Source organism: Lingula anatina, chromosome 5, assembly GCF_051362555.1.
Source record: "Lingula anatina isolate TDL-2025a chromosome 5, LinAna3.0, whole genome shotgun sequence".
Lineage (NCBI taxonomy): Eukaryota > Metazoa > Brachiopoda > Lingulata > Lingulida > Lingulidae > Lingula > Lingula anatina.
Window position 1 is genome coordinate 13815486 of NC_141771.1, and position 27701 is coordinate 13843186.

Below are 27701 nucleotides of genomic sequence, written 5' to 3' on the forward strand. Positions count from 1 at the left end.
TATCTGGATCCGCCCCTGAAATACTGATGAAAAAAACATTCGTGTCTTATTGTTTTCTTTTCTTTTCTGGTTAAATTTTGGCTTGAAGTTTGCAGTATATTGTCTGCCATTTAGAATATGATTTATGCTATTAATACCTTGGCCCACTTTAACCGTGTTAAAAAACAAAGAATGAGTGAGTGAAGAATGATATATAAAAAGTCGAAACTGTATTTCAATGTACCTTAATTGGTGAATTAGTATTAATAATTCAACGCCTTATTTTTAATCTCACATCTTGTGTTAGCCGCTAAAAACAATGTACAACATCTAAATGTTTAACAACAATGTTTAAAGACACTGCATTGGGCGAGATATGGGACATAATATGCGATATGATGACTATGATTCCATCCTTTGACCTGTGCAAAATATAAATAAATAAACGAATTGTTTAAGATAGCAAAAAAAAAAAAAAAAAAAAAAAAAGAAGAAGAAGAAGATTTAGGAATACGCGTGATTGATGATTTATGGTTATACATTAAATATACGCCTAAGTGACAGTGATATATATTTTTATCTGTAAAGCTTTATGTTTCTATAAGGGAGCTATTACACGTTCCCCTTGGATTTACCGATTGCAGCAGAGATCATTTCTGTTCCCCTCCAGATGGCGCTATTGAACGGTCTTATCTTTGATGCATTGTAAAGAATGATGCATGATGAACACTCGTTTGTGATATTTTTCCCACGTGCTATTTTGTCCTTCATGTCTCCTTTATTTCATCACGTACCTCATGACAATGAAAATTGCAATTGTGCCTCACGTTAACTACACAGAATTTGAAACTGATAGTTAAAAAAAATCTTTCATTAATTAGTATTTTTAATTTCTAATTCTTAACCTATTTCAGTGTTTTAGAAAAACATTTAGTTTTAATATTTCAAATCTTATTCAAGTTAATTGAAAGTTCAATATAGACAAAACTGGTATTTCAAGAACACTATTATAAACTAGTCTTTTTAATTTTTATGTCTTTTAAGAGTATCAATAAACAACAGTTCTAGTTATTAGCTCTGTCCCAAGTTAATTTGGATAAAATTGACTTTTAACATTGTACAACTTCAACCTTTGGGTTGCAATTTTACTGAATAAACCATTATAATAATTATTATTATCAAAAAGGGGAGTCCGAATGGGATATATTGCATCAATAAAATAGCATCTTTGTTATTGTTGTGATTGATGTCATTCAACATTTCTTAAGACAATGCATTGGACAAAACTTAATATGGGATATGGATTCTTCCTCTGCAACCCATAACAAACAAACTAATTAAGATAGCAAGAATGTTGATTTATTTTTATGTATGATTGATGATGAGTGATTATAAATATAAATGAAAATGACATACATTAAGGGTGTTATCTGCAACCTGTGGAGCTATGTTTGTGCGCACTCTCTGGAGTTGCTACCGGCTTTTGGTGAATGTAGCAATCATCACATAATGATACTGAATTCATATTCAAAACATTCCCATAGAATTTAGATCGATCTATCCCCGTGGGGAGTCTCACTAGATTACTGTCAGATAATCCGGCTTAAATGTCCATCCTGCCTACTACAAGCTGTAAGGGGGTAATTAATTTTCGTGACCGCTCGGCTGACAGCTATTTAGCGTGAACCCCCAGGGAGTTGGGTCAATCTAATCTCTGGGAATGGGGTCCAAGTGTAATCACAGATATTCATCATCTGTTGGTTACTGTTGACACACAGAGAATTTCACCTAAGAGATGGACTGATCCTTAAAGGCATATATTGCTTGTTAAACGTTTACACAGCAAAAACGATGATTGCCCAACAACTTAACTTTATCAGCATGGCAAATGCTACCCAAAAGTGTAAAGAAAACCAAGACCTAAATATCCATTTCTTTTTCCTTTTTTCATCTTTTTTCCTAAAAGTGGAGTTCCTTAGACTCTTCATCCCAATAACAAAAGTGTCTAAAAATTCTAAACTTACAAAGCAATAACCAATTTATAGATAATGATTTTGTTAATCATTTTGGATATGGTATACATTGGTGTTTCAATGGAAAATATGAACATTTCAGAAATTATTTCAATTGCTATATAAATGTTGAATGCTCAACAAATGACCTCGATATGAAGGTCACAGCACAGCTTAACTATCATAAGTAAATCCACATATGATACAGGAACAACAGGCAGCAGAGGTTTCTTATATGTGATCCTTAAAGACAAAAAAAAATCCAGAAATTTACCATCACTTTACGTTGTCATCCCTGCAACCATTTTGGGTTTTCTCAATTATAATCCTCATAAATGTATAAATAAAAGGCAAGAACAGGCATCAGATGTTTATGGATTTAAAAAAAAAAAAACCAACATGGATAAAAAAACAACAGACCATTCTCAAAGAAGATCCTGTTATATTAAACAGGGACGAGGCTGCCACTTCGTGAAAATGTCTGAAAATATAGCATGGGGCCCAGGGGGCTGCCTGCATTTCCTCAAAAATGATATTTTTGGCTCCCAAAAAGTCAGAAATCCACCAACAGTCAGGAAAATCTTATTACTGATTAAAATCCCCCAGAAACTTGAGATCCCTATAAGCTGTTGTCCCAACAATGGTCACGTGTATTCACATATATGGCCACACCCTGTAGGGCAGTGTTTATGGGTCATCAGCCACTCTCGTAAATGTTCTAAATGACCGCCATGAGAACATCCCTGACACCAGGCAAAGAGACCTTTCACTGGTAAGTGACTGGAAAAGAAAAGAAATATAGAATACTGTGAAAAAGTATGTGAAAAAAAATATTATATAAATGAATATTTATTCCTGTAAATGACCGTTATTAGGGAGTTGATAAATTTGAAAAAATATATACATAGGGAATTTAGTAAAATGTGTTTTAGTTTTGTCAAAATAATTTTCAAAAAAGAAAAAAAAATCTTATAAATACATACGCATACATACGCATACTTTTCTTAAAAGATAGGTCAGATATGGCATACAGTTCTTTTTGTACTAGTTACTCTGGCAAAAGTATTAAGCACCCAAGCCTGTAGCCAGGGGGATCAAAAGAACCCCCTTTTTGTCCCCTCTGGTTAAATGTTTATCCAGGTACGCGACGGTTTCATGCATGGTAAAAGGTCTATTTTTTCAAAAAAAAAAAAAAAAAAAAAAAAAAAGGAATCCCCCTTTTAAAACTGCTGGCTACGGGCCTTCACTCACCACATACATGTATTACCAAGAACTAGTCCCAGTTTCACAAAAAAACTTAAGTCAGTTCTCTGGCTTAGCTGACTAGGATCTCCATGAGAGTGCTGTAACACTGCCCCTGATAGGATGAGATGTGCCCACGTGACCATGTAACCTTGGTAATTAAGTTCTTAGCCAGGGAACCTTACCTAAGTTTTTTTGTGAAACGGGGACCTGATCACTCACCATATACTACACGTGCTGGTTAAGGCCTTACACCGGTCACACAACCAGCCAGCTCTGGTCAGTGGCTTGAAACACTTATTACAGTTGGTGTGGACAGTGGTGGACTGCTGGTTGAGACTGGCCACTGCCCGATGGCTACTGAGCTTGATGACCTGGTTGGCTATACCCCATAACCGGAACCTGGTCAGTAACTCTGGGTGAAAAAAATCAATTTGTTCAAATATATTTAATAATTTGAGGAATGAATAGTTGAAAAAAAACTTGGTTTTAAATTTTGTGCAACTGAGTTTAGAATCTTTGGACGATGTTGATTCTTTGTGGATTTGTAGTTAAAATCAAACCTCAATGAAGATGGCTGCTACTAATTTACATTGAAATATTTGTTGACAACATACTTTCTGACATGAGATACAAGTCTCTTTTCAGAATGTTTAAATAATCTTTATAACATATATCTATTAAAAAAATTAATGGATTTCATTGGAGTTTTGTTATTATCTTAATTCCCAACCTTTACCTAAATAAGCCATAAACCACTGTTCTTGTTTTTGGTCTTCAACTGGAGTTTTCATTTTATTTCCTAGAATGATGAGGACTGATACTGACGTCTGAACATCTCCCTGGAATGTGAAAATAGTCAGGGTTTAAAATTTTTTAAAGGGCTCATTCCCATTAAATCTATTGGACTCTGCAGATCGATCCAACTTCGCAGGGACTTGCAGAATGTAATTGGTTACATAGATTAACGTGCCCCCTACTGGCGTTAAGTAAAATATTGAAAAGCTGGTGATGATATGAGTATGTTAGAAGCAACAGTGTATACTACCCTATTATATACTATATTTATATTATATATAATTGTATACTCACTGGGAGTTGCCAAATAAACCAGTTGATTTGATCAAAAGAAACCAATCAATACACAAAAATAAATTTGACCAAATTTCACGTAAGTTAGTATATTTTCACTCAATAATTTGGGTTCATGGATTTTTATTTTGGATCAGTATATTTTACAAAAAAAAAAGCAAAATAACTGATCCCCCCACCTGTTCAGCAAAGTACTCTAACATATCACAGACAAGATGAGAAAACTCCCATGGAGGATTCTGACTTGCAAAAGGTATGGCTTGGAGATTGTACATTGGGGTTGCGTTTTCTGCATTGCCGAATGCTTGTGAGCTAAATTCACTTTCGTTGGCACTAGAGGGTGAGTCTGTGGCATTTTGTAGGGGGTCTGGCGAGTCCAACCTGTCCTGGATTTCGTGACGAAGTGGGATTGCCTCTGTTGGAAGTGTCCAATCCTGAAAAAAAAAAATTAATAATAAATATTATCATTATTGAAAAAAGACGTGAGTAACTGCTATCCTTTAAAGCCACAACAATGCAGATCAGATCTTTAAATTGCAATTAACTAATCAATTGAATCAGTGTTATTTTACACATTGTAATTTTCAGAACAAATTTGGATAGGGTATATCATAAAGTTGGTGATAAAAAGAAAACTGCTGAAACTACATGACGGTGTACTACTCAGTGAGTGCCTTAAAGGATAAAATTGCAAAATAAAATGTAATTAATCATTATTCAAGTTAGCTTTTAGGTTTATTTTTAAGTCATGGTAGAGAATGAATTTTAATGGTGGCAGAAAAAGTGAAAATTCAGTACTCAAAATCTGTGTACAGATTTTTATTTTTCTGAAATGTTTATATAAAGAGTACACTGGTGAAATTTCAAGGAAATCTGTTTTTGAAAATTAAAAAATTTTGAACCTAAAAATAGGTTTATACATCCCATTTTTCTCAAATTGGATTTTTAGGGTTTAAGCAAGGTATACCTTGGTGTTTACAGGAAAATTATTCAAATTTCATTATGTTCTTTCTTTCATTTAGATTATGCTATATACAGTGATGAGAATGCCCTTAAGAGAAAAAGTTGGAAAATATGGCGTGGAGTTCAGGGGGCCGCCTAGGCCAATGATATTTTTGGCTCCCAAAAAGTCACACATATGCCAATAGTGAGAAAAACCTCATCCCTGTATGTAAAGGTCTAATACACATTGTATGTCTTTTTATGTAATATCAAGGTCACACTGCCTATAGCTACCTGCATACTGTCCATATTGGCCATTGTTACTGGATAGTCAAAAGTTTCCAGTTCCCCGTCACCAAAGAAAAAATCTCCTTGCTGGTTGACCTGTCCACTGGCAATATTTGTTAGACTCAGAGAGGATTCTGCGTCAGATTCATCTTCACTAACAGCTAAAAGAATAATGATTTCATGGGACATCAAAAAAAGGCATTCTTCAAATTAATTTTTTAGGTTATATATCTGCCTCACAATTCAGCAGATCCATTAAAAATTTTATTTAAATTTATCTTAAAATTAATCTTTACTAGCACCTGTGGAATTGTCCCCTGTATAAACATGGATCAATGTGTTTTTGAATAAATTATGCTAATGATGATAAATAAATTATGCTTATCACCTGTGGAGGTGTCCCCAGTGTCTTTATTCTCCCCGTCAGTGTGCGTGCTTCTGTTGTGATCCTGCACAAGGTGGCCGTCCAGTTGCTGCTTCAAGTTCACTGTAATGACATCAGATATGGAGAAATAGTTACCTTGCTGTGTAGTTTGTTATCATCTATCATCATTATATAAATATACTGTTTTTTTTTTGCTTTAGATAAGCTATCAAAATAATAACTTCATGCCTCTCTCTCTCTCTCTCTCTCTCTCTCTCTCTCTCTCTCTCTCTCTCTGTCATCAGCCTTATGACTTACATTTCATTTGGCACAATGCAGAGCCTCACTTCTTGTATGTTTCAACAATGTAGAAAAACTAACTACCATAATTTTTTTATGTTACTGTCACTGTTTCCTGTGACTGTTCAGATTTTGTAAAATCAATTTCCCTGCCTTGTAATCAACAGTTCAACAACACAATCAGGCCCATAGCCAGGGGGTTCGGGGGGTTCAAAAGAACCCCCTTTCTTACCAGGAAAAGCTCCCCTCTGGGTAAAATTTTATCTAGGCACATGAAGGTTTCATGGTAAAAGGTCCACTTTTTCAGTCAAAGAACCCCCCTTTTGAAATTGCTGGCTACGGCTCTGAAAATGATAATGACCAAATGTATGCCTAGATATTACCTTTCTCACTTTCCGCCTTATGTGCCTCCCCCACTGCTGGGGATCCTATGACAGACACCGTCCTTGGGGGACAGGGCGTGGCACTGTTACCGCCATATAATAACTTCAATATACGCCATGTCTGGGCAACCTGGAGGAATATGTTAAATATTGGGGATGTGACATAAACAGGATGGAGAATACTATGATTAACGTATGTTTGTAATCCAGTTGTATTTTACATAAAATCAGTAGTATAATCAATAGCAGAAAAACACATTAGGCCCCTTTTATAGAAATGATTTTCTTTTATAACTGATATTCCTTACAGAGGAGACAACTGAAATCTTTTTCACTAAACTTTGATTTTATCTAATATTACACATACCTGGTGTTTATTCAGACTTCCCGCTACAGCAGCATTATGATCACAAAGGTCTTCCACACTTTTCCCGCTCAGCTGGTATCTAGTGGCGCACTCTATGAACCACTCCAACCCCGTAGACTGAAATGATACCATTCTAAATACAAATATTTTATCTTTTTTCCTGCATATTGTTGATAAAATGTCAGCAACTCTAAAATATGTAATGTCCTAGACTCATAATTTGATTCTGGAAATATACCAAAGTACACTGTAATATCAGCCCCTTTCCCATTATATTTGATAACATCATCAAATATTCACAAAATGAGAAAGCAAATGGAAAAAGAGGAACAATATCCAGATAGGAGGAGGAAGTTACCATGCCTACATAACATGAACTGTCACAACCTGACAGATGGGAGGAGGGGCCTGGCATTAAAAATTTAAAAAAAAGCAGCTGTTTGATGGAAGTAAGAGGGCGGGGTGTATTGACAGGCAGGAGGAGGAGTGGCCTGTTGCCATGCCTACCTTATCAACACTTTCAAAAATGACAGCTGAGCTGCTAGCCATGGTGAACTGCTCACTGCGATCAGGACCCTTGGAACGGAAGAAATGAGGCAACATGGAGGACCCAGTCTGGGATTTACCTGGAATTATTGAGCAGATTTGGGTTAATTAGTTGATCTTCTCATGGGGGAAAAAATTGTGGATTTTACAGATACTGTATATTTAAGTCATAATTTCATTAAATTAGAACACTTCTATTGAATGGTAGCAACAAAACTGAAAAGTAGGTTACTTATATTCCACAAATGCTATATAGAAATATAATTATAATTGTGATTATAAAATCATGTATCTGAAAGTTTTTAATTTTTGCCCAAAGTAATTTTTAAAACATGTTCAGCAGAAACAGTGTTAATCATTCCTGCCAAATACAATCCAAAAATCTCATCAATTGGACTTACCAGCAACTAGCAGTTTATCACTGAAGGCGAGGCCCAAGTCTCCATTGACATTTGTATCTATTCCTATAGGATTGGCGCGGTCAGCTGGTCTGACGGCATCCTTGAACATGTGCTGGTAGACAGTGCAGTCTTTGCTACCACTCAGGAACACATAGGGATCATTCTTCCACATTATTCCTGATCAAAAATGGATATACATTAAATCAAAAATGGATATACATTTCTATACAGGTTCAATATGTGTTATACAACTTAGTAATACTTAAAACAGGGCCTCTCCCCTTATACAGCTTTTTTTCATGTTAGTGGTCTAAATGAACAAGAACAAGTAGTTGGGACAGACTGCAAAGTGAAAAATATTGTCATGATTCAACTGGTTCTCCAAACACTAACATATAACATACTAACCATTCATGGCTGCTCCAAGTGACCTTATCTAAAAGCAGTTAGATTTCCAGGACTGGAGGAGAAAACTGTTACACTCCCCATTCAAAATTATGTTCCTGCAGACATTAAAAGATACTAAAGGTCCAAAGGACCTGCTCTACAAGAAACCTGTGGGTTTTCTTCATTCTGTGCAGGTCCAAACTAAGTATTCAGTCTATGTTTTATTATTATGTATAGTATTTTTTCATAAACCATGCCAACTCAGAGGGACTGCAATATCAAATATCTTGGAGGTCCTCAGGCACTTCAAGCAGTCATGAACAGTCGGACAGGCAGTTTCACCATTACATGTCTGTACCTGAAGTATACCCGTACTGGTCCTCAGAGGAGAGAAATAAGACCGTAATCTATGCTTAACACATATATTATAACATTACACACTTCAGTAACTTCACACCTACCAGTGACCACATCTCTGTGTTCTTCAAAGGAGGCAAAAGGTATGTATGGTCTCCTGATATCCCAGACATTGACATTATGATCCACCAGGAGCGAGCAACTGGATATGTGGTACTTTCTGGAAGGCCTCCACTTGACTCTGGCTACAGATGCAATTGTCTGAACAGTATGCAGCAGTCGGGGTTTGTGGGATATTTCCCAAATCTAGAAATTACAAATTACGTAAAACAAGGCTAATAATATTTTTTTTCCACAAAAAATGTCCGAAATTGAGTGATTAAAAACTTATTTGTCAATTTACAGTAAATGCAGCACCATGTATATAGACTGAGGTTTTTCTATACATTAGTTTTAAATGCTTGCTCTCAACCTGAATAGAACTGCATTTTAATAAGCAGGCCTGTAGCCAGGTGGGGTTGGAACAAACTGCCATGAAAAGGTCCACTCTGGGTAAACTTTGATCTAGGTACATAGAGGTTTCATGCTAAAAGGTCAAGATTTTCCAAAATAGAACCTCCTCTTTGATACTGCTGGTTATATATGGGCCTGATTTATACAGCTGCTTACATTATTTTATTACCTTAATAGATCTATCTCTGCCCGCACTGGCAATCCAGTTTTTATCATCAGGATGCCAGTCCAGAGTAAAAGCTGGGCCACTGTGTGCTGTGAACATCTTTTCCCACTTGTCAGGTCTCCTGAGATCCCATAGCTTTGGTGAAAAAAATATCATAATTACAAATATAAAACAAATCCAAAGCTTCATCTAACAGTGTACAATATAACAAAACAATAACATCAGATATGGAGTAGGAATTAGTAAAAAAAAAAAACAAGGCAGCAAAGCTCTAAGATGTACAGGCAAGGGTGTTTAATGTACAGACAAAAATGGAAAACAATTTAATTGATCAAGCTGGTTTTCAAACCCAACCTGCATCTAAGTTATATTCATCATGCATATACAACATCAGAAAGCTAAACACACTACTTCATTACAGCCCGTAATTTCATCTTTATAGAACTTGAAAGTTGGAAATCTCCTCAGGGGCTTAAGAGGGATGGAGGGAAGTATTCTTTCCCATTTGACAGAAATGTTGACAAAACCGCTATAATACACCTATTGATGACTACAAATGGCTAAAAAAGCTTACCGAAAAAAAAAAAATGCAGTTATGTCGGAAAAATTGGAAAATGAATCTGATGACTGTGTTGTGTCTGAAATCCAAACTACATTAGTACAAATAACAACTCATATGACCTTTACAGAAGTGTTCATTTCCAGTTAATAAATGCAATAATTATTGCCATGCAATTTCAGTAATTTATTTATTGTAAGAATACAAAAATCTACTGACCTGTAAGTTGCCATTCTCATAGGCTGCAGCAAACTGGAAGTAGTGGTGAGGACAAAACTGGACATCTCGGACACTCTCGGACTGACCAGAGAAAGTACAGTTGACCTCCTTCTTTCTTAAATCCTGGAGAAAAAAGTGAGAATGAAATGAATAAAACTGAAAGTGTTTGACAACAAAAAGACATTAAATATAGTTATTCAAAACAAGTTCAAGTACAGTATCATATGAGAAAACAAATGGAAAAAGCATTATAATCATTAAGGTTTCCATGCTTAACATATACAGTAACATATATAGTGGTCAAAAACACTGAAAGTTAACCATATTAATGTTACAGCAGTATTGTATTGTTTAATCACATTTCAAGTTGTTTCAATCACTCACATATTGTTATTAATAAATCATATATGCAACCCTATAATTAATAAATGTCATATCATGCAATACAATTGACTGAAAACCCCTTTAAGAAATAAAATGAAGCAAATAGCACACACTTCTAATAATAAGATGGGTATAAATTGATATATTGTGCAATCCAATCCTCATTTATGATTCAAAATTCTTTTTTTTTAATGAGAAAAACCAGCTTGTAAACAATGTATACGTATACAGTAAAGAAACCAAAACCTTACAAAAAGTTTCATAAAACCATCCTGTGAACCACTAAGTAGTAGGTTGGCCTCCGTGGAGTGAAAACAGACTCTGTTCACTGTCCTCTTGTGTTCATTGAAAACCAACTCTGAAGAAAAAATAGGTCAATATAGCACCGAAACACATTAAAGCACCATGGAAATAACTTTAAATATGAAAAATAAATTTCAGCCTGAATGCATTTTTATAGTGCTTTTGTGTATTGTCAGCCATTCTGCCCAAAGATGGGTAGCCTTTATCAGAAAACTGAATTGTCACTGTAGCCATGTGCCAATCTATTGAACATCCAGTGTAGATTTCATCTTCATTCTTTGTTTGACTGAAGCTAAAACTGGATAAATTAAAATCTACACTGAAATTGGCAAATTTATATAAGAACAGTTAACACAATTTTCTTGTGCTATGTCTTTCTTTCCTTCTTCCTTTCTCTCCTGCATTTTCTTTCTTTCTTTTTTGCAATCGTTTTTCATGTGTGATATAAAGAGCACCTGTTACCTTGTTTTGACCTGCTTGGCTTGTTCAGATTCCAGGTCACCACGGCTCCATTGGTAGCTGCTGAGGCCAGCAGGTGGTCTGGGAAGACAGAAAAACTACTCACTGAATACTATCTATTTTTTAATTTAGAAGAGCTTATCAAAAACAGGTGTACAGATTGTATTTGGAAGATAGATCACATGTGGTGCTAGCTCATTAATTAACTAACTAACTAAATAAATAAATAAATATGCATTAAACTGTTTTACATCTGAATGTTTCTGCATCAAATAAAATTTAAAGTAAAAGGTTTTAAGATTGACACATTGCCAATGGTTTTTGATAGGATGTCCCTTGTTGATTATTTAAAATAATGTTTAAAATGTCAAGAAAAATTTAAGTTTTACTGTATAAAATATATTGTCCATTGCAACCCTTAAAGAGAGAAGGGGTAAGATTTCCAAAAATTTTATAGTTTGCTATATGAAGGTCAAAAATTCATCTGTGTCTTTAAAGGTGCAATTCGACTGAAGATAAGTAGACACGTCCTGTCCAAAATGTAAACACACCTTCCACTGGGTTCCAGGTGACATCAGCAGCACTAAAGTTGAGATTCAAATTCTTTCCAACTCTCAGGTTGCAACGCTCCACAAAGGCATCATCTTCTATGGAGAATACTCGAAAAACTGAAAAAAAAAGTGAATAGAATCTGTTAAGCTGACAAATTATTTCCTTTTGCTTATTTTTCAGTTTCTACATAGATGGTGTAAATGACTGTGTGAACTTTCATGTATCGCATTTGTGGTGACATACGTACAGTCTTATGCTGTTTACTAATAAATTAAAATAAATATTTTTCAACATAATAAATGCATGCCTACTTCTACAAATATGACGCCTATGCTAATAACATGTCTAAAATGCAATAAAAAAAAAAAAAACAAAAGGAACTCACACTTATTCATCATATTCTAATGCCATTCAGAATATTTTTTCAGACTGAAATCTTTTTCTTACCATTCCTGCCTGCAACCACAACCTGGGATGCATCCTTGTTGGTGCTGATAGCATTAATTGGAGCCTCAATCACAGTGTGCATGGTTCTCGCAGGTACATGGTGGGAAACTGCAATGTCAATAACAAAACAATGAGAATTCATTACCCTCTACCAGGGCGACATCGATTTTCCACAGATATGTCTCTAGATAAATAGACAGTCATTTTGGCCTGATCTCAATTCAGCCAAAAATGTCCACAATAATAACTGCGACCCTGGTAGAGTGTAATAATTCATAACTGACAGTGACATTCATCATTGTGAGATACAATAATAACAACATACTACTGTTGAGGAATAGTAACAATAACAATGTGTTACTGCTGGGACAGCAACAATAGCATCTCATGATGATCACTGGGAAAGAACAACTGTTACAATAATACATTATGGGTGAGTGACAATAACAATACATTACTGTTAGGACAGAACAACAATGACAGTGTAACAACTGCAACAACAAAGACTTTCGCACAAAAAAGAAAAATTCTTGTGTTATACCAAGTTCATAACAAATAGAGTTTTTAGGCTAAAAGCAATCATAAAACAATGTATTGTACATACAACTACAGTCACACATACTCATGCACACAATGAGAGAGAGAGAGAGAGAGAGAGAGAGAGAGAGAGAGAGAGAGAGAGAGAGAGAGAGAGAGAGAGAGAGAGAGAGAGAGAGAGAGAGAGAGAGAGAGACTGGACAAACATACTACATACATTTATACATAAATATAGACATGTGCAAGTCACACACACACGCATTCAATTTTTTTTCAACAAATGTGCAAATATTTTATGTGTCTTATTTACCTGTGCAATAACATCTTTTTCTGTAGGCTTGTAAAATCAAATACATTTCACAATTTAGAGAATATGGTGTCATCACATTGTAGGGCTTAAACATTCTAGCTTGTGGCCTAAAAGCCGATGTCCACCATTGCCATTTTTGATTCAACCACTTGATTACTATACATGTTCAATAAAGCTAAACTAGTACTAGTACTCAGTATATTATGGCTTTAGCTTGTGATGACTAAGGCTTCATGCACATGCAATGTCTATTTTCTAAATTCTATTTTCTATTCGCGGCATGTCTTATGCTCACGGCGTAATTACTGGCAGCGCGAACCAGTTACTATAAGTTACTTTAAGTAACTGGCTCGCGCTGTCAGTAATTACGCCGCGGGATATTCAGGGCACAGACCATGATCATAAGATACCGCGAATAGAAAATAGAATTTAGAAAATAGACATTGCATGTGAATGAAGCCTAAGTCTAAGGTGCTGTTCCAACATTTCATTTGCAATAAAATGGTTTGGGAAAATTGCTGAGAACAAACAATATATTACTTCATCAAACAGCAGAGAAGAAATTACAATTTAAATTTCATAACACATAAGGCTGTTGAAGTTTGTTTTTTGAGTGGCACCAACAATTATGTTGGTTGCTATGAAAGATCCACTCTTTAAAAGACTTGGCACAAAATAAAACACATTGACTTCTTTCAATAACAGCACACACTGAGATAGCAATAAGACAGCATCATTCACTTCAGATATCAATTCAGGCAATAATAATAATAATTATAATCAATGCCATATAAATGTTTTTGTTTCTGAAAACTTCTGTGTTGCTCCAAAACATAATCAACAAAATGAAAGCAAACAATGACACAACACTCAAGTCAAAACTTTTTTCAGTAAATGATGGTAACACTGGCCCCACCCATACACCAGTCAGTGTAGAGAACAGCTTGGGTCATGTATCAGTAGTAGTAGTTTATTTCCGTGAATGTGTGGCAACATAAAAAACAAAAAGTAATTCACAATATAACACTACATGTAACAGAGACTGCCCTCCATTACTAGTAGGTTCAAGCAGGTTTGGGTTAGTGTGATGTGGGTGGGTCAAAGAGTATGACGGGGCTTATCTGTGAGAAGCGAACTATCTTGTATGACAGCCCTGACACAGGGATAATATGAGCACTAAGAAAATATGCACAATTACTGCATGATTCCTGCTTTGGGCAAGTACTAGTAGACGCTGAGACTCTGGTGGTTTGATGGGCTAGCAGACTTTATCTAGCACATGATGGATAAACAAAACGTAAGCGAACACAAACCAAGTACAGTATGAATCATAAAGGTGGAGAGAGAGAGATGGAGAGAGAACACAGACACAGGTGCAAACGAAAAAGAAACTTACGATTTTCCAACTTTTGGGACTAAAACTACAAAAATAAAATCAAGTGCAAAATCACCTCGGTCTTGTACCGCCTTGGCAACACTGTGCATGATGACATTCAGTTATTTTCACTTCAAAAACTCGAATATTTTTCTTCTGTTGTCTTTCTTCCCTCCTCCTTCCTGCATACACATGTGTAGTTTACATGACGTCACTGGTTTGTGCGTACACACCTTCGCGGCGGCGGAAGTCGCACATTGGAGGGATTTTAAAAATCAAATACGAATTTGTTAAATTATTTCCAAAGACTAAATGAATAGACCGAATTTTGGGAACCCTTACGAATTCGGGTCGCCGTTTGGAGGGCCGCCACGAGGAGGAGGAGGAGGAGGATACAACCAGCGAGGATCACCCCGTCACGGAAGCGGTGGAGGGGGTTTTCGGACCCCGAGCCCTCACCATCACCCTCACCATAACATGCCCCCTCCGCCGCGGCCGTTCTCTCCGCAGTACGGAGGACCCCCTCCACCTTCTCCAGACTTTAGCCCACGGGGCATGAGGAGCCCCTATAGGCAGAATTACACCCCAAGGCCGCCGTATAGCGGTGGGGGTAATCATAGAGGTGGGGGATGGAGCCCGAGTCGGAGTGGAGGATACAGAGGGCGAGGGAGAGGGGGGTTCTCGCCCTCGCACGGGCATGTGAGTAGATTTTAAGACACTGATATGAGAGCCTTTATTTATGAGAAAATGTATTTAAAGACCGCCACATAAATTTATTGACATTTATCCATGCTTCTTGTCCTTTTCATACATCTTATAATTTTTTAAAATTTTTTGAGGGGATTTTAAAAATTGTAAAGTGGATTGACGTTTTTAAAGAATGCGTCATGGAAGAAACTGTCATAATTTTCATTATGTTTATTGATATAAATTCATTGATGCATTTATCAACATTTGAAGTACAGAGAATACTGATAGTTAATATAGTTTCTTGTTAATAATTTAATAATAATAATATAGGAATTGTTAAATTGTCAAAGTTAAGAAAATTCTCAGTTACCTTAACCATAAACTTATGGTTTATTTTGATCTATTTCTCAGAGTTAATTTTAAGTCTGGTTGGGATTGAATGCATTATGAAGTTAACTATAATAATAATGATTTATTTTCACTGTTTCATGACCAGTTCAAGCACAGAGACAGGAATCCCGGTAGCAGTGATAACATAGAGGATTATTGTAAGGACTCCATGTTAGCAGATCCCTGGGAGGGAATGGTCCCAGTGCCAGTGACACGCCCCTTGGACTTCACCACGTGACACAGGGAATAGGTTGACAATAAAATGACATTGAATTTGACATTCACAGGGTAATAGGTTGACATTGAAATTGACATTGAATTTGACATTCGACTGACATTGAAATGACAAATCTTTCTCTGTCTTTTGGGGGAATGAGAGACATGACACCGGAGATTTTTCTCTTTGTGAAAGGTCTTTATATATGGCTGGGTTGAACATTAAATGCTATGCCATGAAATATTGGTTGAATTTCAATTCACCATTGCCCATAAGTTTGCTTGGTATTTCTCAAGACCTGGACTCTTTTTGACAAGGAGTGGAGATTTCACATGCTGGAGCTTTATAAGCTGATGTGAAGAAATGACACTGGAGATGCACCTTGGACTTAACTTTTAATGGAAGATATATGATTTTTAAGGCCATATTTTCACATGGCAGAAAGAAATTATTTACTTGAACATTAATTTATATAGCAACTTACTAACATGTACAGTAAGGATAATATTCAGTGCCCAATAATTCACTAGATGAAGTGATGGGGGATTTTCAAAACAAACTTCACTGACTGACTATTCTATGTGGAAAATCATGATTTTTACATATCTATTCTGTATTTTTTAAGTCATCAATTCTTAAAATTTACACGTTACATTGGAGTGATAGCAACAAAAATGAAAAGTCAACTTCGCCACAGTTCTAATCTACTAGTATACAGTTGAGGCACCAGAAATGCTATACAGACTGTTCTTTTTTTTACGATTTCAAAATCACGTGTCTGACCTGATATTATACAGCTGAATTCTACATTATAAGATGAACCAGAATGGAATTTTTACAAGAGCAATAAGATGTAATAATATAATTGTAATTTTTAAACCCAAGTTGATTATTTTATTCAAGTAGACTGAAGTGAGAGTGTGTGGATTTCAAGATGAGACCAGAGTGGATGTAACAATTTAAATCAATGAAAAGGGCTTTTACAACGATTAGTTTAGATTTAATTAAAACATTTCTCGTATTCACAAAACGTTCAGAATGCAGCATTCTAAGATATTTCATCAACAAAAGTAGGCTATTTTTATTTCATTTCTTTTCTTAATTTCATCTAAGCACCAGTATCTTGATGGCAGTGTTTTACTGGTCATGAAAATGTAATTTAATGGAATGCTCTTTGACCAAATACCGCAGGCTGTCTAAAGAGGGACTAGAAAATTTGTCCCATTTACAGAGATCAAGTTGGGCAATGATTATACTAATGTCAAAAAGAAAGTTTTTGTCCAAGACAAAGAAGATAAAAGTGTAGTTTCAAGGCATAGCAACAAGTTTAATGTTGAGTTTATGAAAATATAGCACCTAGAGCTCAAGTTTTTTCTACACAAATCCATAAAGTACATTTTAACAAGACAACCGTGAGTCAGGTGGTGATACACCCATTAAAATCTGCCTTAAATATATTTCGACTTGTCATTGGATGGTAACCACAAACACAGCAGGATGGAAATGAACGGCCATTGAAAAATTAGGGGTCTGAGGCTAACCCCAACATATGTATGCACTTAAAATCAAGCAAATTCCATGTACAGAACTAATTAAAAAGTGATTGATCAGATAAAATTGGACCGACATCAAGAGATAGCTACCCCCGAGTGTCAGGGCACAGTAAAGCTAGCGTGTTAACTATTCATATCCCTTGTTAACTAGTCATGGGATCGCCAGTTTTGCTGATACGGGTTATGTATGAAATCAAGATCGAGCTGGCAAAACTGAAACCTAGAACCTAGGGTAGAGATTAGTGATTACATGACCCATAATCATATAATAACAAAGTGACAATTTCCAACTATATTTATTTTTTATATATAATAACAATATCAAGTCCAGTTTATAAAGCCACAAGCAAATTTACTGTAATCTACATACAATTACACCAACTTTCTTTTTTCTCCTATCCGTAATTTGTGACTAATGATCACAGTATTTATATATTTCAACTTTGAACACTGAATAATGATTTAAGTTTTTTTCACTTCCCTTTGCTTAGAAATTCCCTTCAATGCTAGCCCCACATCAGGCTATATTTGGTCAAACTCTTGAATAAAACCTTGGCATTCACACTATTCACACTTTTTAAATGGCTTTGCCAGTGTTACTGTAGTATTGATGAAAATAATCATATTGAAAATCATACGCATATGCTGGTGACACCTGTAAAACTTGTAAACAATGTCATATAATCTTCAGAAATATTCATCATGAAAGATTCCTCATCTATTGTTTTTAAATTATAGCACTTGAAGTCCATTTTAAACTGTGAGGATCACTTATCAAGACTTTGAGCATCCCCACAGCCCTTTTAAAACCCATGGGGAGGGGGGGGAGGTGCTTGCTTCTTACCCTACTCGGTTCAAAAAGACTCTTCCATGTCACACAAGGAATCATCCAGTTAAAGATCCAAGGGTTGGGAGTCGGGCAGGTAAACAATGCTGCAGTTAAAATTTATGATAAGATTGGAGACTAGTAATCCATGTCAGTTGCAACAGGCAACAAAGCAACCAATCTCATTATTCCACAAGTGATCTTTCACCAACACTAATACTCTGGAAAATGCAATTGCAATTTGTCGTCTTTACTTCTTTAGTCCTACTAATTGTCATTTCTATTCCATAGTAAACGTGTATTTTGCTGGTATTTACTTACAACCAACTAATTCTCCTTACAGCAAATTCTGCTTACTGTTCAAGTCATATTGCCATCTGAAATGCCCAATAGTGAAAGTCAACTTTTTTTATAATTTATGAATTGCAAATGGAAAAGTTCATGACCTGAAAACTGGGACAACTCCCCATTCTAAAAAGCATGACCAGATATAAATGTACTGCCACTCTGAGGTTTGATGAAATGAATTGGTAATGTTAAAGCTCCTAACTCTCGCTCTCAAAAAAAAAAAAGGTGTTGAAAATCCATTTTAATTCCATATATTTCTTCCCCTGTTTCCGCTCTGAAAATCACCAACTCTACCACCACCTGCCCTCCGCAAGCCCGGGCTCTGGTCCAGCATGCCCCCTGGTGGTGAACTAGTCACCTGACTCATGCCCCCCACGGAGGGGTAACCTTGGTAACCAGGTCTTTGTGGAGTCGTCTCTCTGTATGAGCCCCCTGGTGGATTATCTCCCAAATAACCTATACTCTGGGGGCCATCACCCCTGTATAATCCCCCAGGAGGAGGATCTCTCCTATAGGTGTCAGCACCATACATATCCCGGTCCATGCCGGAGTTACTATTCTCTCCATGTGCATATTGGTCAAAGAACTGGTTCTCGTTAGAGTCGTTGGGACTTATACTCATTTGTGTCACGTATGTGTTGCTGTCATATCCCCCTGCATTATTAGCTTTCGCGTTGTACTGTGCTGCCCCCTGTTGTGACGAAGAAGTAATTCCCGGTGTACTTATGTCACCACCACTACTACCACCGGAACTATTTCCCATGGTGACTGGAATCCCTCGCTGTGTAAGCAACTGCGCCAGTGCCGCTTTGACTCCTGCATTACCATCTCCACTATGGGGCTTGGCACTCACAATATCTGGTTCGCCTCTCACAGTTCCAAATCCCGCTCCTTGCTGCACACCTCCACTGTACAACGATGAGTTAGTTGCATCACTGATCACGTCTGCTCCCTCTGGTGGTGGTGGTGGTGGCTTTTCCTGGGCCTGCTTGGCAGCCGCAGCCAGTAATAGCTGCATGTTCAAATTCTCCAGCAGTACCGAGGTGGCCCCGTCCAGTGGAACGTTTAATAACTGAGCCAGCTGGGCCACACTTAGTCCCTCCCTAGTTTGCAACAAGGCTGCCAAGCCTGCCAACTTGCTCTGCACGCTCTCACTCGCATTATCCACCGTTGATGCAGGTGCCCCCTGCTGTTGTTTTGCTACTGGGGGCTGTGTAAGAGCCGTAGGGGGTTGCTGGAGCAAAGAGGGTGCAGGGTCTGACCCAGGCTTACTTGTGGTTCCCAAGTCAAAGCCTGGTATCTTTTCATTGTCTTTTCCGATGCCCAGGAAACCTCCACTCGATTTAAGACTTTTAACCACTTTGGATTCAGTCTTATCCAGGTTGTCTTTCTCCTCCGTGGGTGCTGTCCTCTTCTCAGCCTCCTTTCGAGGTTTCTCGGCAGAGTCTTTAAGAATGGGGAACAGATACTTCGACTGGGAAGTTTCATCGGACTTTTGGTCAGACGAGGGTTTGGACTTTGAACCCTGGGAGGCCTGCTCGGCCGCTGCCTGTTTTTGCTGCGCCTCTTTCATGCTCTTTTTCCTCTTCTTGCTCCATAACTCATGACAGTCTTTGTCTTTTGGAAGGCTGGAAACGCAATTTGAATGAGACTTAAAATTATGAACTGTATAAACAACTTCTTGCTTTGAGAAGTCAAAATAAGGTCACTCATAACAAGTAAAAAAACTGCATTACCTCAAGACAACAAATATGAAATTAAAGCACAAGATACAAGCCCTCCTTCCACGTTAAATGACCATTAATCAGAACACAGACAGAAAGAAACAAATATTTTCAGCAACACTAAACTATGCACACATAATTGTATTTAAATATATAAATTCCAACAAAAAGCATAAACAAACATACACGCATATGCACAAAAACGTACATTTACTCTGAAAATGTACACTAACACACACACTTGTACTGTCTCTCAGTCACATGCAAGCACACACATACACATTTACACTGGTACATACACACACACACATGCATGCAAAAGCACACACACTTACTCTGGTGTGGGAATGGAGGCAGTGTCAATGTTCTCCAGTCAGGGGTTCTTCAGTGCCTGCTCAGCACGCACGCCACACGAGCACAAACACACACACACGCACACACACGCACACACACACACTTACTCTGGTGGTGGAATGGAGGCAGTGTCAATGTTCTCCAACCAGGGACTGTTCAGTGCCTGCTCAGCATTAATTCTCCTGGCCGGGTCCAGTTCCAACATCATGTCCATCAGGTCCAGGGCTGGCTTGGGAATGCTGGGAGAGAATTACGGTAATTACTGGATCTTTTCAATGGGCAAAAATTATCAAACGTTCAGATAATATGTAATTTCATAAACACAAATATTATGTTTCTATATTGCAGTTGTAGTGTTTTTTCTGCACTGAATAGCTACAGAGAAACACAAATTTTGATTTTGTTGCTACCACTCCATAGGAATGATTTATGTTGATCAGTTTCGTAAACTTTTATCAGATCTAATTTTCTTTTTCCTTATATGACATTATGTAATGTTTCATCTTAATTTCTCTCAGTACAAAACCTGAAATCATCAGTTTGACTCAGAAAAAGAATACTCGATTATAAAATTCAAAGGCAAAAGGGGGGGAGGGGGCTGCACTCACTGTTGCAGCAAACAAGCCCAAATGACAAGCAAGGGCTTAAGTGTCCAGCACTTTTAAGGGGTCTAGGATATTAACGAAAAAGTCCAAAACTAATGCAGCTAATTAAATTTCCTATTAACTAAAGGATGTGGTCTAGCAAGCAAAACGATTTTCCAAAGTTTGTAGTCACAGTGTAACACGAGTGACGTAATATCAGCGTTTTGGGGCTAAAATTGTCATTTTTCTAATCAAGATTTTCTCTTAAACAAAAAGCCCTATAAATACGATTGAAATAGCTATCTAAAGGTTACCACAAAAACCAGTAAACTCTGTCAGGATTTTCTCTTATTATTTTTACGTTTGATTTTATTTTGATAAAACGTGAATTTTACGAAATATATATGGACCATCCATTTTCAGTACTAATAACTTCAAAAATAAAAAGTCAATCAAGACCCCAAGAAGCAGTCGACTAGATATTATACTGAAACACAGACGCATCAAATTTCATGTCAATCTGACAGGAAAAGAATGAGATATGGGGATTGAAGTTTAGACTATGTTATCAATCTTCAAAGCTGAGAAATCGCTCATAAACCATTTGGCTCAGGTAATTGGGCTAATTTAGCAAACTAATTGCACCTCCACCTTACCTGTTATCATCTTATTGATCGGGAAGGTCTATACACCATTACGTGTTAAAATTGGGTTGTTTGTTTCTATCTAGATGCCAGAAAATCTTACTTTTGTACGCAAACTTATTCGCACCACGAAAGCCGCTCTTCCCTGAGAAATGATTGACAGCTGAGTAGGTCTACCTACTCTCGTTTCACTGACGTAATTAATCATAATTGTGCCTGACGCAGTAGGAGTCTGTGCACTGTCTAGGAAGTGTCTAAGGAAGCGCTAACAAACAAAAAGAAAATTACTTGAGGTGCAAGCAGAGGACAATGCCACCCGTCGTGCGTGGACGCGAAAATGGAGAAAGCAAAGAAAGAATTACTCCGAGAAACGGCCGAATGTGGGTACGTATCAGCCACGATGCCACAGAGTGCCGAGACCGTAATAGGCGAGTTTGAAAATGTTTTGGGTGGCAATATTATTTATAAACTTGCTTGCTGTTACGATCTTTATTGTAAATAAAATGATTGCCTAACGATTTTTTTCTGACAACCCCAGACGTTGTACGAATATTCTCAGCAGCTCAAGTGTGATCTTGACGTGACGTGATTGAGACGCTAAGGGAAAAAAATTTAATATATTGTTAACAATGTAAAAAAAATGGAAACAGTATAATCTCAGTTTAGCTGACGTAAGACTTATGAGCTGCCAGTGCACGCGTTACAGCTTAAGACAAGTTAGACAGCCATTCTTGCCCCGCCCCCCATAGTAACGGTGCTTGACAACGGAGGCCGAGCCTAAAGGCTGCCACGGACAGGTAGAAAAACTCGTCCAAATGTATATTTTTAGTCCGTGTTGCAAAAATATAACTTAATTGAGTATTAGATACAATATTGATTATTTCTAACGTATAAAAAACTGAAAATCGAGTTTAAGACGTATTTTTAATATCCTTGACCCCTTAAGTCATCAGGTATCTCATTTCCTATCCAAAATGGTCAGTTAAGGTCGACATAGACTTACAATGAGAACTCCTCTTTAAGTCTCCTCCTGTACTGTTTCTTAGGTTTGAAAGTGTGGAAGAGGGGCAGTTTGATGACCTCTGGCCACACAGCAGGACATGGTGTCCCACACGTCCGGCTGATCAGCTCAAGCTGGGCCAGCTCATGGTTGGCTTGGAATATCGGTCTCTTGGTGAAGAATTCTCCCAGTATGCACCTGGAAATAGAGCAAGAAATCTTAGTGAATTATGAAGTTTTCAAATCTACTACTGGACTTATAAATTTAGTACACGGTAAGGATGCAATCTTTTCAGTGGGAGGAAAATATCAATATTTCAGATACACAACTTTTTTTAATCAATTGATTACAGGGAGTTTCAAAGGGTTTGAGTGAACCAGCCTTTTTGCCAGTAAAAGGTCAGCTCTGGGTAAAAGTTATCTATGTACAGAAAGATTTCAGGTCCACTTTTTCAGAAAAAGCAGTCCCCCTTTGAGTTTGCTGGCTATGGGCCTGAATTAATGACACTCACCCTACGCTCCACACATCAATAGAAGTCCCATATCTTTCCTCCCCCAGTAGTAGCTCAGGCGGCCTGTACCATAGCGTGATCACCTTGTTAGTGTACGGCCTCTCCTTGTCTTCAGCCTGGTACAGACGAGCCAGGCCAAAATCTGCCAGCTTGATCTGACCCCTGGTGGAGAGAAAAAGGACTAAAGGAGAACTGATACCTTTGGTGCCTCAAAATCATAAATTCCATGTGTAAAGGACCTGGTCATTGAAAGGTGTTCATTCTTATTTTTGGTTCGAGGTAGCCCAGTTGTGAACTCAACAGAAATTAAAAATTTATCCTTTATCTTTCTTTGCTAATTCTTTCTGTATAAAAATGTCATTTACCATTGACAGATTATCCATAACTTTCAAATCTTATAAATGGAGATGAAATTTTGCAAAAAAAAAAAAAAGAAAAAAAAACATTTTCACGCCCAAAACCATCACCACGCCACCCACCTGTTGTTCATGAGAATGTTTGAGCACTTGATGTCCCTGTGGAGGAAATTTCTCTTATGGCAGTAGTTGAGACCATCCAGGAGCTGTTTGAGGCAGGACGCAATGTGAACCTCGTCAAATGTCACCAGGCCAGACTCCAGAAGTCCCATAAGATCGTGGTCCATGTATTCAAACACTAAATAGAAGGCACCTGTGGAAAGATGAAGGTCCCTTTTTAAATAGTGCAACTTTGATAATTTAAATAATTTATGAAAAATTAATATTAATATCCATTTGATCATGGGTAGTGTTTTCAAAAACAAAGTAAAACAAAGTGAAAAATTATTAATTTATCTGATAATTTTACCTGAATTTTAATCTAATTTTTAAAATCCATTCATTCACATAAATCAAGTTATATGTGGACAAAATGGAAAATTTCTCAATATTACAATAGCAAACTCCATCATCCATGTCAATTTGAGGCAAGTACTGCCTCTTTACCTTTGTCCTTTCTAAAATCCAGAGCATCTTTCTTGTCAGTAACAATCTCTTTCAGGTTGACAATGTTTTCGTGGTTCAGCTGCCGTAGGATTTTGATTTCTCTCACTGCAGTTATTGGGAACCCTTCTTTCTCATTCTCCAGCCTCACTTTCTTTAAGGCTACCATAGCACCTAAAATGATAATTTCAATCAAAAAGTTCAATGTAAAAAAACTTGTCATTTAGAAATTCAACCTAGTGTAAGAAATAAAATCAGCTCTTAAACTAGTCACACACAAAAAAATTGATATACTTGATTATAAAATCAGATAAAAAAAACTAACCTTACTCTTGTTTCTCACCATGCTACAAAACAGCTAACCCCCCCCCCCCCCCCCACTTTTTTTGAAGTAATGAACTAAATCAAAATATACACAACATCCTGTTTCACTAAGAGTCACATAACAATGCCCTTCATCATGCATCCTACTCTGACAGATCCGATGCTTTTTTCATTACCTGTGATTTTATCCTTAGCTTTATACACCTGTCCGTATGTCCCCTCTCCCACCTGGCTGACTAGGTCAAACATGTCCACACAGCGCTCGCCCCATTCCTGTTTACGGGCCTGAAGGCGCCGCCTTTCATATAAACTGGAATGAAGAAGTTTACAGTTTTATCTCGAGTTGTGAAAATTCACAAAAAAAAAAAGTTTTATAAATGTTGAAGTGAAGAAAATATTGTCACTTTTAAAGACAATATTTTCGTCTCCAGTCTCACTCAAAATTAAGACAAAATACTAAAAACTTAGCAGTAGAACATAAACTACAATACACCATAAGTACAAAGTGAAAATTTAACAACAATAACAACAACAAAAATATCATTTGACATCCGTTTTCAAAATATTTTTTCAAGTCATTTTCCATATCAGGATTTCCAAATCACAAGACGAATATTCATAGAGATAAGAAATTGTGTACTCTTTTTTCACTTGAAAGCAACAAAATTCAAAATCGAGTTAAAAGCATTTATCTATTTATAAAGATAGTTAGTCCAAAACCATACCTTGATTTGGCAGGCCTGCTGTTTTCTGCACTGTCAGACCTGGGAGAAATGAGCGGTGATTTTGGCGACCCCTTCCCAGGTTCGTCATACATCGGCGGAAGAGGCAGGTCACGCATTATACTGCGTGGACGGTTTTTGCTTGTGTCCTGACCTCGACTTCCCTTCTTGTGACCAGGACTGGGATGAAAAACAAGTTAAACTTTTTAGGAATGGTAGACTGAATTGATGTTGGTCATTATCAAAATTTATGAAAAGTCTTTTCCTGAAAAATTGAACCAGACATTGTTTAGAACCTGTTCCTGATCAGTTTTACTTTGCAAAAGAATCTAACAAAACAGATCTTGTGATCCGTACAAATGCCATCATTTCCACATTTCAAGATTTGGAAAATGTGACCACAAACACAGTGGGCAGGGGGAAAAAAAACAGTTACAGTTTTTCCATCCTACAATATTTAACTTACCTGTACGGACTAAGTTCACTATCACTCTGTTCATCATCTGTCCCCATGGGAGGTAAGGGCAGCCGCGGTAATGTCGATGTTGAACGAGAGGGTGACACTGTAGGGGGTCTTCCTTGGTTATCTCGTCCACCATCGGGCCAATTCTGATCACGTCTGTCTTGACCTGTATTCACAATGTCCCGTCTTCCCTGTCCGTCCAAATTTGACTTCCCATCAATGCGTTTCGTTACAGTTTTGTAATCCGTGACATCGTGACGAACATCGTGCATAATCACCGGTGCACTGGGAGGCTCAGACACTCCACTTGAACCACTAGCGTTTTCAACTTTTGAAGTTAATTTCTCAGTTTTTATCTGGTCCCTCTGAGACCCCTGTCGTGGTGGGTCCTCACAGATTGCACTTGGTTGGTCGGGGGTATTTTTAGCACTGCTCGGCTCCGATTTGATGTCTTTATTTCTGTTTAATAATCCCTCGCGGGCTTTCCTATGTTTACTTAGCTCTGCAGCTAAGCTAGTGGCATATTTTACAGTAGTATGACTGATTTTGGTATTGGAGTATGATGACGTGGAGGCAGAGCCTCCATTTTTGGGAGATCGGCTTCGAGATCTCCTACGTGAATATGACCTTGACCTTGAACGAGATCTTCTCGACTTGGAAGATTTGGATCTGCTCGGGCTTCTTTCCCGGGATCTTCGGCTTCTTTTGGAGGTCGACCTGAAAATATGTGGAGTAATGTGAAAATTTTAGTAATTCACTTTTTGCAGTAACTGAAAATTTGTCATAACAAAAAAATTTTTTTTTAAATGTCACTCATGTAAATGTACATCATCAATATCTGTCAAATTAATCCTATCATCTTAAACGTAATACACAATATGTCCTCGTTGTAACTAGTGAAACTATAATAATCCAATTCAAAAGCTGCAACTTAAAAAAAAAATTCCTTGTGACTCTATTGTGCAGATTCCTTATCTATTCCAAAATGTGTACCTGCTACTGTATGGACTAGGGGACTTGGACTTGTGTTTTCTGGACTTGGAATATGGACTCCTTGAGCGATATCTTTTTCTTGGAGGTGGTGTAGGAGACTTTCGACCTTCATCACTATATAATCGCTCACGGTAAGCCTTGGGAGGGTTGGCATAAGCTTTTGGTGGATCAGCATATGCTTTGGGAGGCTCTGTGTAAGCTTTTGGAGGTTCAGCTTTTGCTCTCTGAGAAGTTGGTTGTGACAGCTTCTCAACATATTTTGCACTAGTAGTACTCGTAGGTTCCACATCCCGTGTCTTTTTCTGCTCTTTAGTCCTTCCAGAACGTTCATCGCGTTCATTTTTATTATTCTTGTCAGATTTTTTCACATACTCATGCTCACTGTCCTTATCCCTTACCACAGGTGAATTGCTGTGGCTTCTTTCTTTAAGATAGTTTTTGATTGCTGTACCTGGGGAGAGGCTTCGCTTTGATCTCCTTTCATCGGAACTCCGCGATTTCACTATATCTGGTGGTGGAGGTGATGGACTGTGGGTTGAAAAATGTTCTGACTCCGAACTTATGTCATCATATCCTATATTTACCAATGACTTGTGAGAGTCCACTTTTTCCTCCTGTCTCTCTTTGCCATGTTTCCCCCTTTTCTTATGTTTCTTCTTGTGTTTTCTGCTATTTCCACTGGATTCGTGCGAGATCGACGAAGCATAGTACCTGGCGTCAAATTCAGGATCTACCTCGACGTCTAACTCGCCAGAGAAGCCTCCTTTTCTTGCAAAGTCCTTGTGCCCTGGCATATTTCGTTTTGATCACCACATGTTGTCTGTAGTTTGTGGAGTTCCCAGTAGATGGCTTCGTGACCTTGACCTTTTTCAAACAGATCGACGTGAAAAAATACAATCCTACTCATGTATATGC

General features: G+C 37.4%; 3 protein-coding genes across 3 annotated transcripts; 1 reads left to right on the forward strand and 2 right to left on the reverse strand.

The window, feature by feature from the left end:
- Positions 1-1347: 1347 nt before the first annotated feature.
- Positions 1348-14695, reverse strand: LOC106160059 (GATOR2 complex protein WDR24). The gene is made up of 18 exons (XM_087012773.1): positions 14561-14695; positions 12263-12370; positions 11815-11931; positions 11267-11344; positions 10753-10859; positions 10118-10240; positions 9343-9474; positions 8765-8966; positions 7917-8093; positions 7477-7595; positions 6970-7086; positions 6603-6732; positions 5944-6042; positions 5562-5716; positions 4505-4759; positions 3973-4075; positions 3456-3648; positions 1348-2771 (listed from the first exon to the last, which is right to left on the reverse strand). The coding sequence occupies exons 1-18, from the start codon at positions 14592-14594 to the stop codon at positions 2636-2638; spliced, it is 2385 nt and encodes a 794-aa protein (XP_086868899.1). The 5' UTR covers positions 14595-14695; the 3' UTR covers positions 1348-2635.
- A 101-nt stretch (positions 14696-14796) lies between these two features.
- LOC106160048 (uncharacterized) lies at positions 14797-18569 on the forward strand. Its single transcript, XM_013536565.2, has 2 exons — positions 14797-15183; positions 15671-18569. The coding sequence occupies exons 1-2, from the start codon at positions 14797-14799 to the stop codon at positions 15800-15802; spliced, it is 519 nt and encodes a 172-aa protein (XP_013392019.2). The 3' UTR covers positions 15803-18569.
- Positions 17612-27580, reverse strand: LOC106159983 (uncharacterized). The gene is made up of 10 exons (XM_013536474.2): positions 26787-27580; positions 25797-26510; positions 25334-25510; positions 24785-24918; positions 24288-24458; positions 23805-23994; positions 23326-23487; positions 22818-23012; positions 20694-20825; positions 17612-20136 (listed from the first exon to the last, which is right to left on the reverse strand). The coding sequence occupies exons 1-10, from the start codon at positions 27578-27580 to the stop codon at positions 18750-18752; spliced, it is 4056 nt and encodes a 1351-aa protein (XP_013391928.2). The 3' UTR covers positions 17612-18749.
- Between the last annotated feature and the right edge of the window lie 121 nt (positions 27581-27701).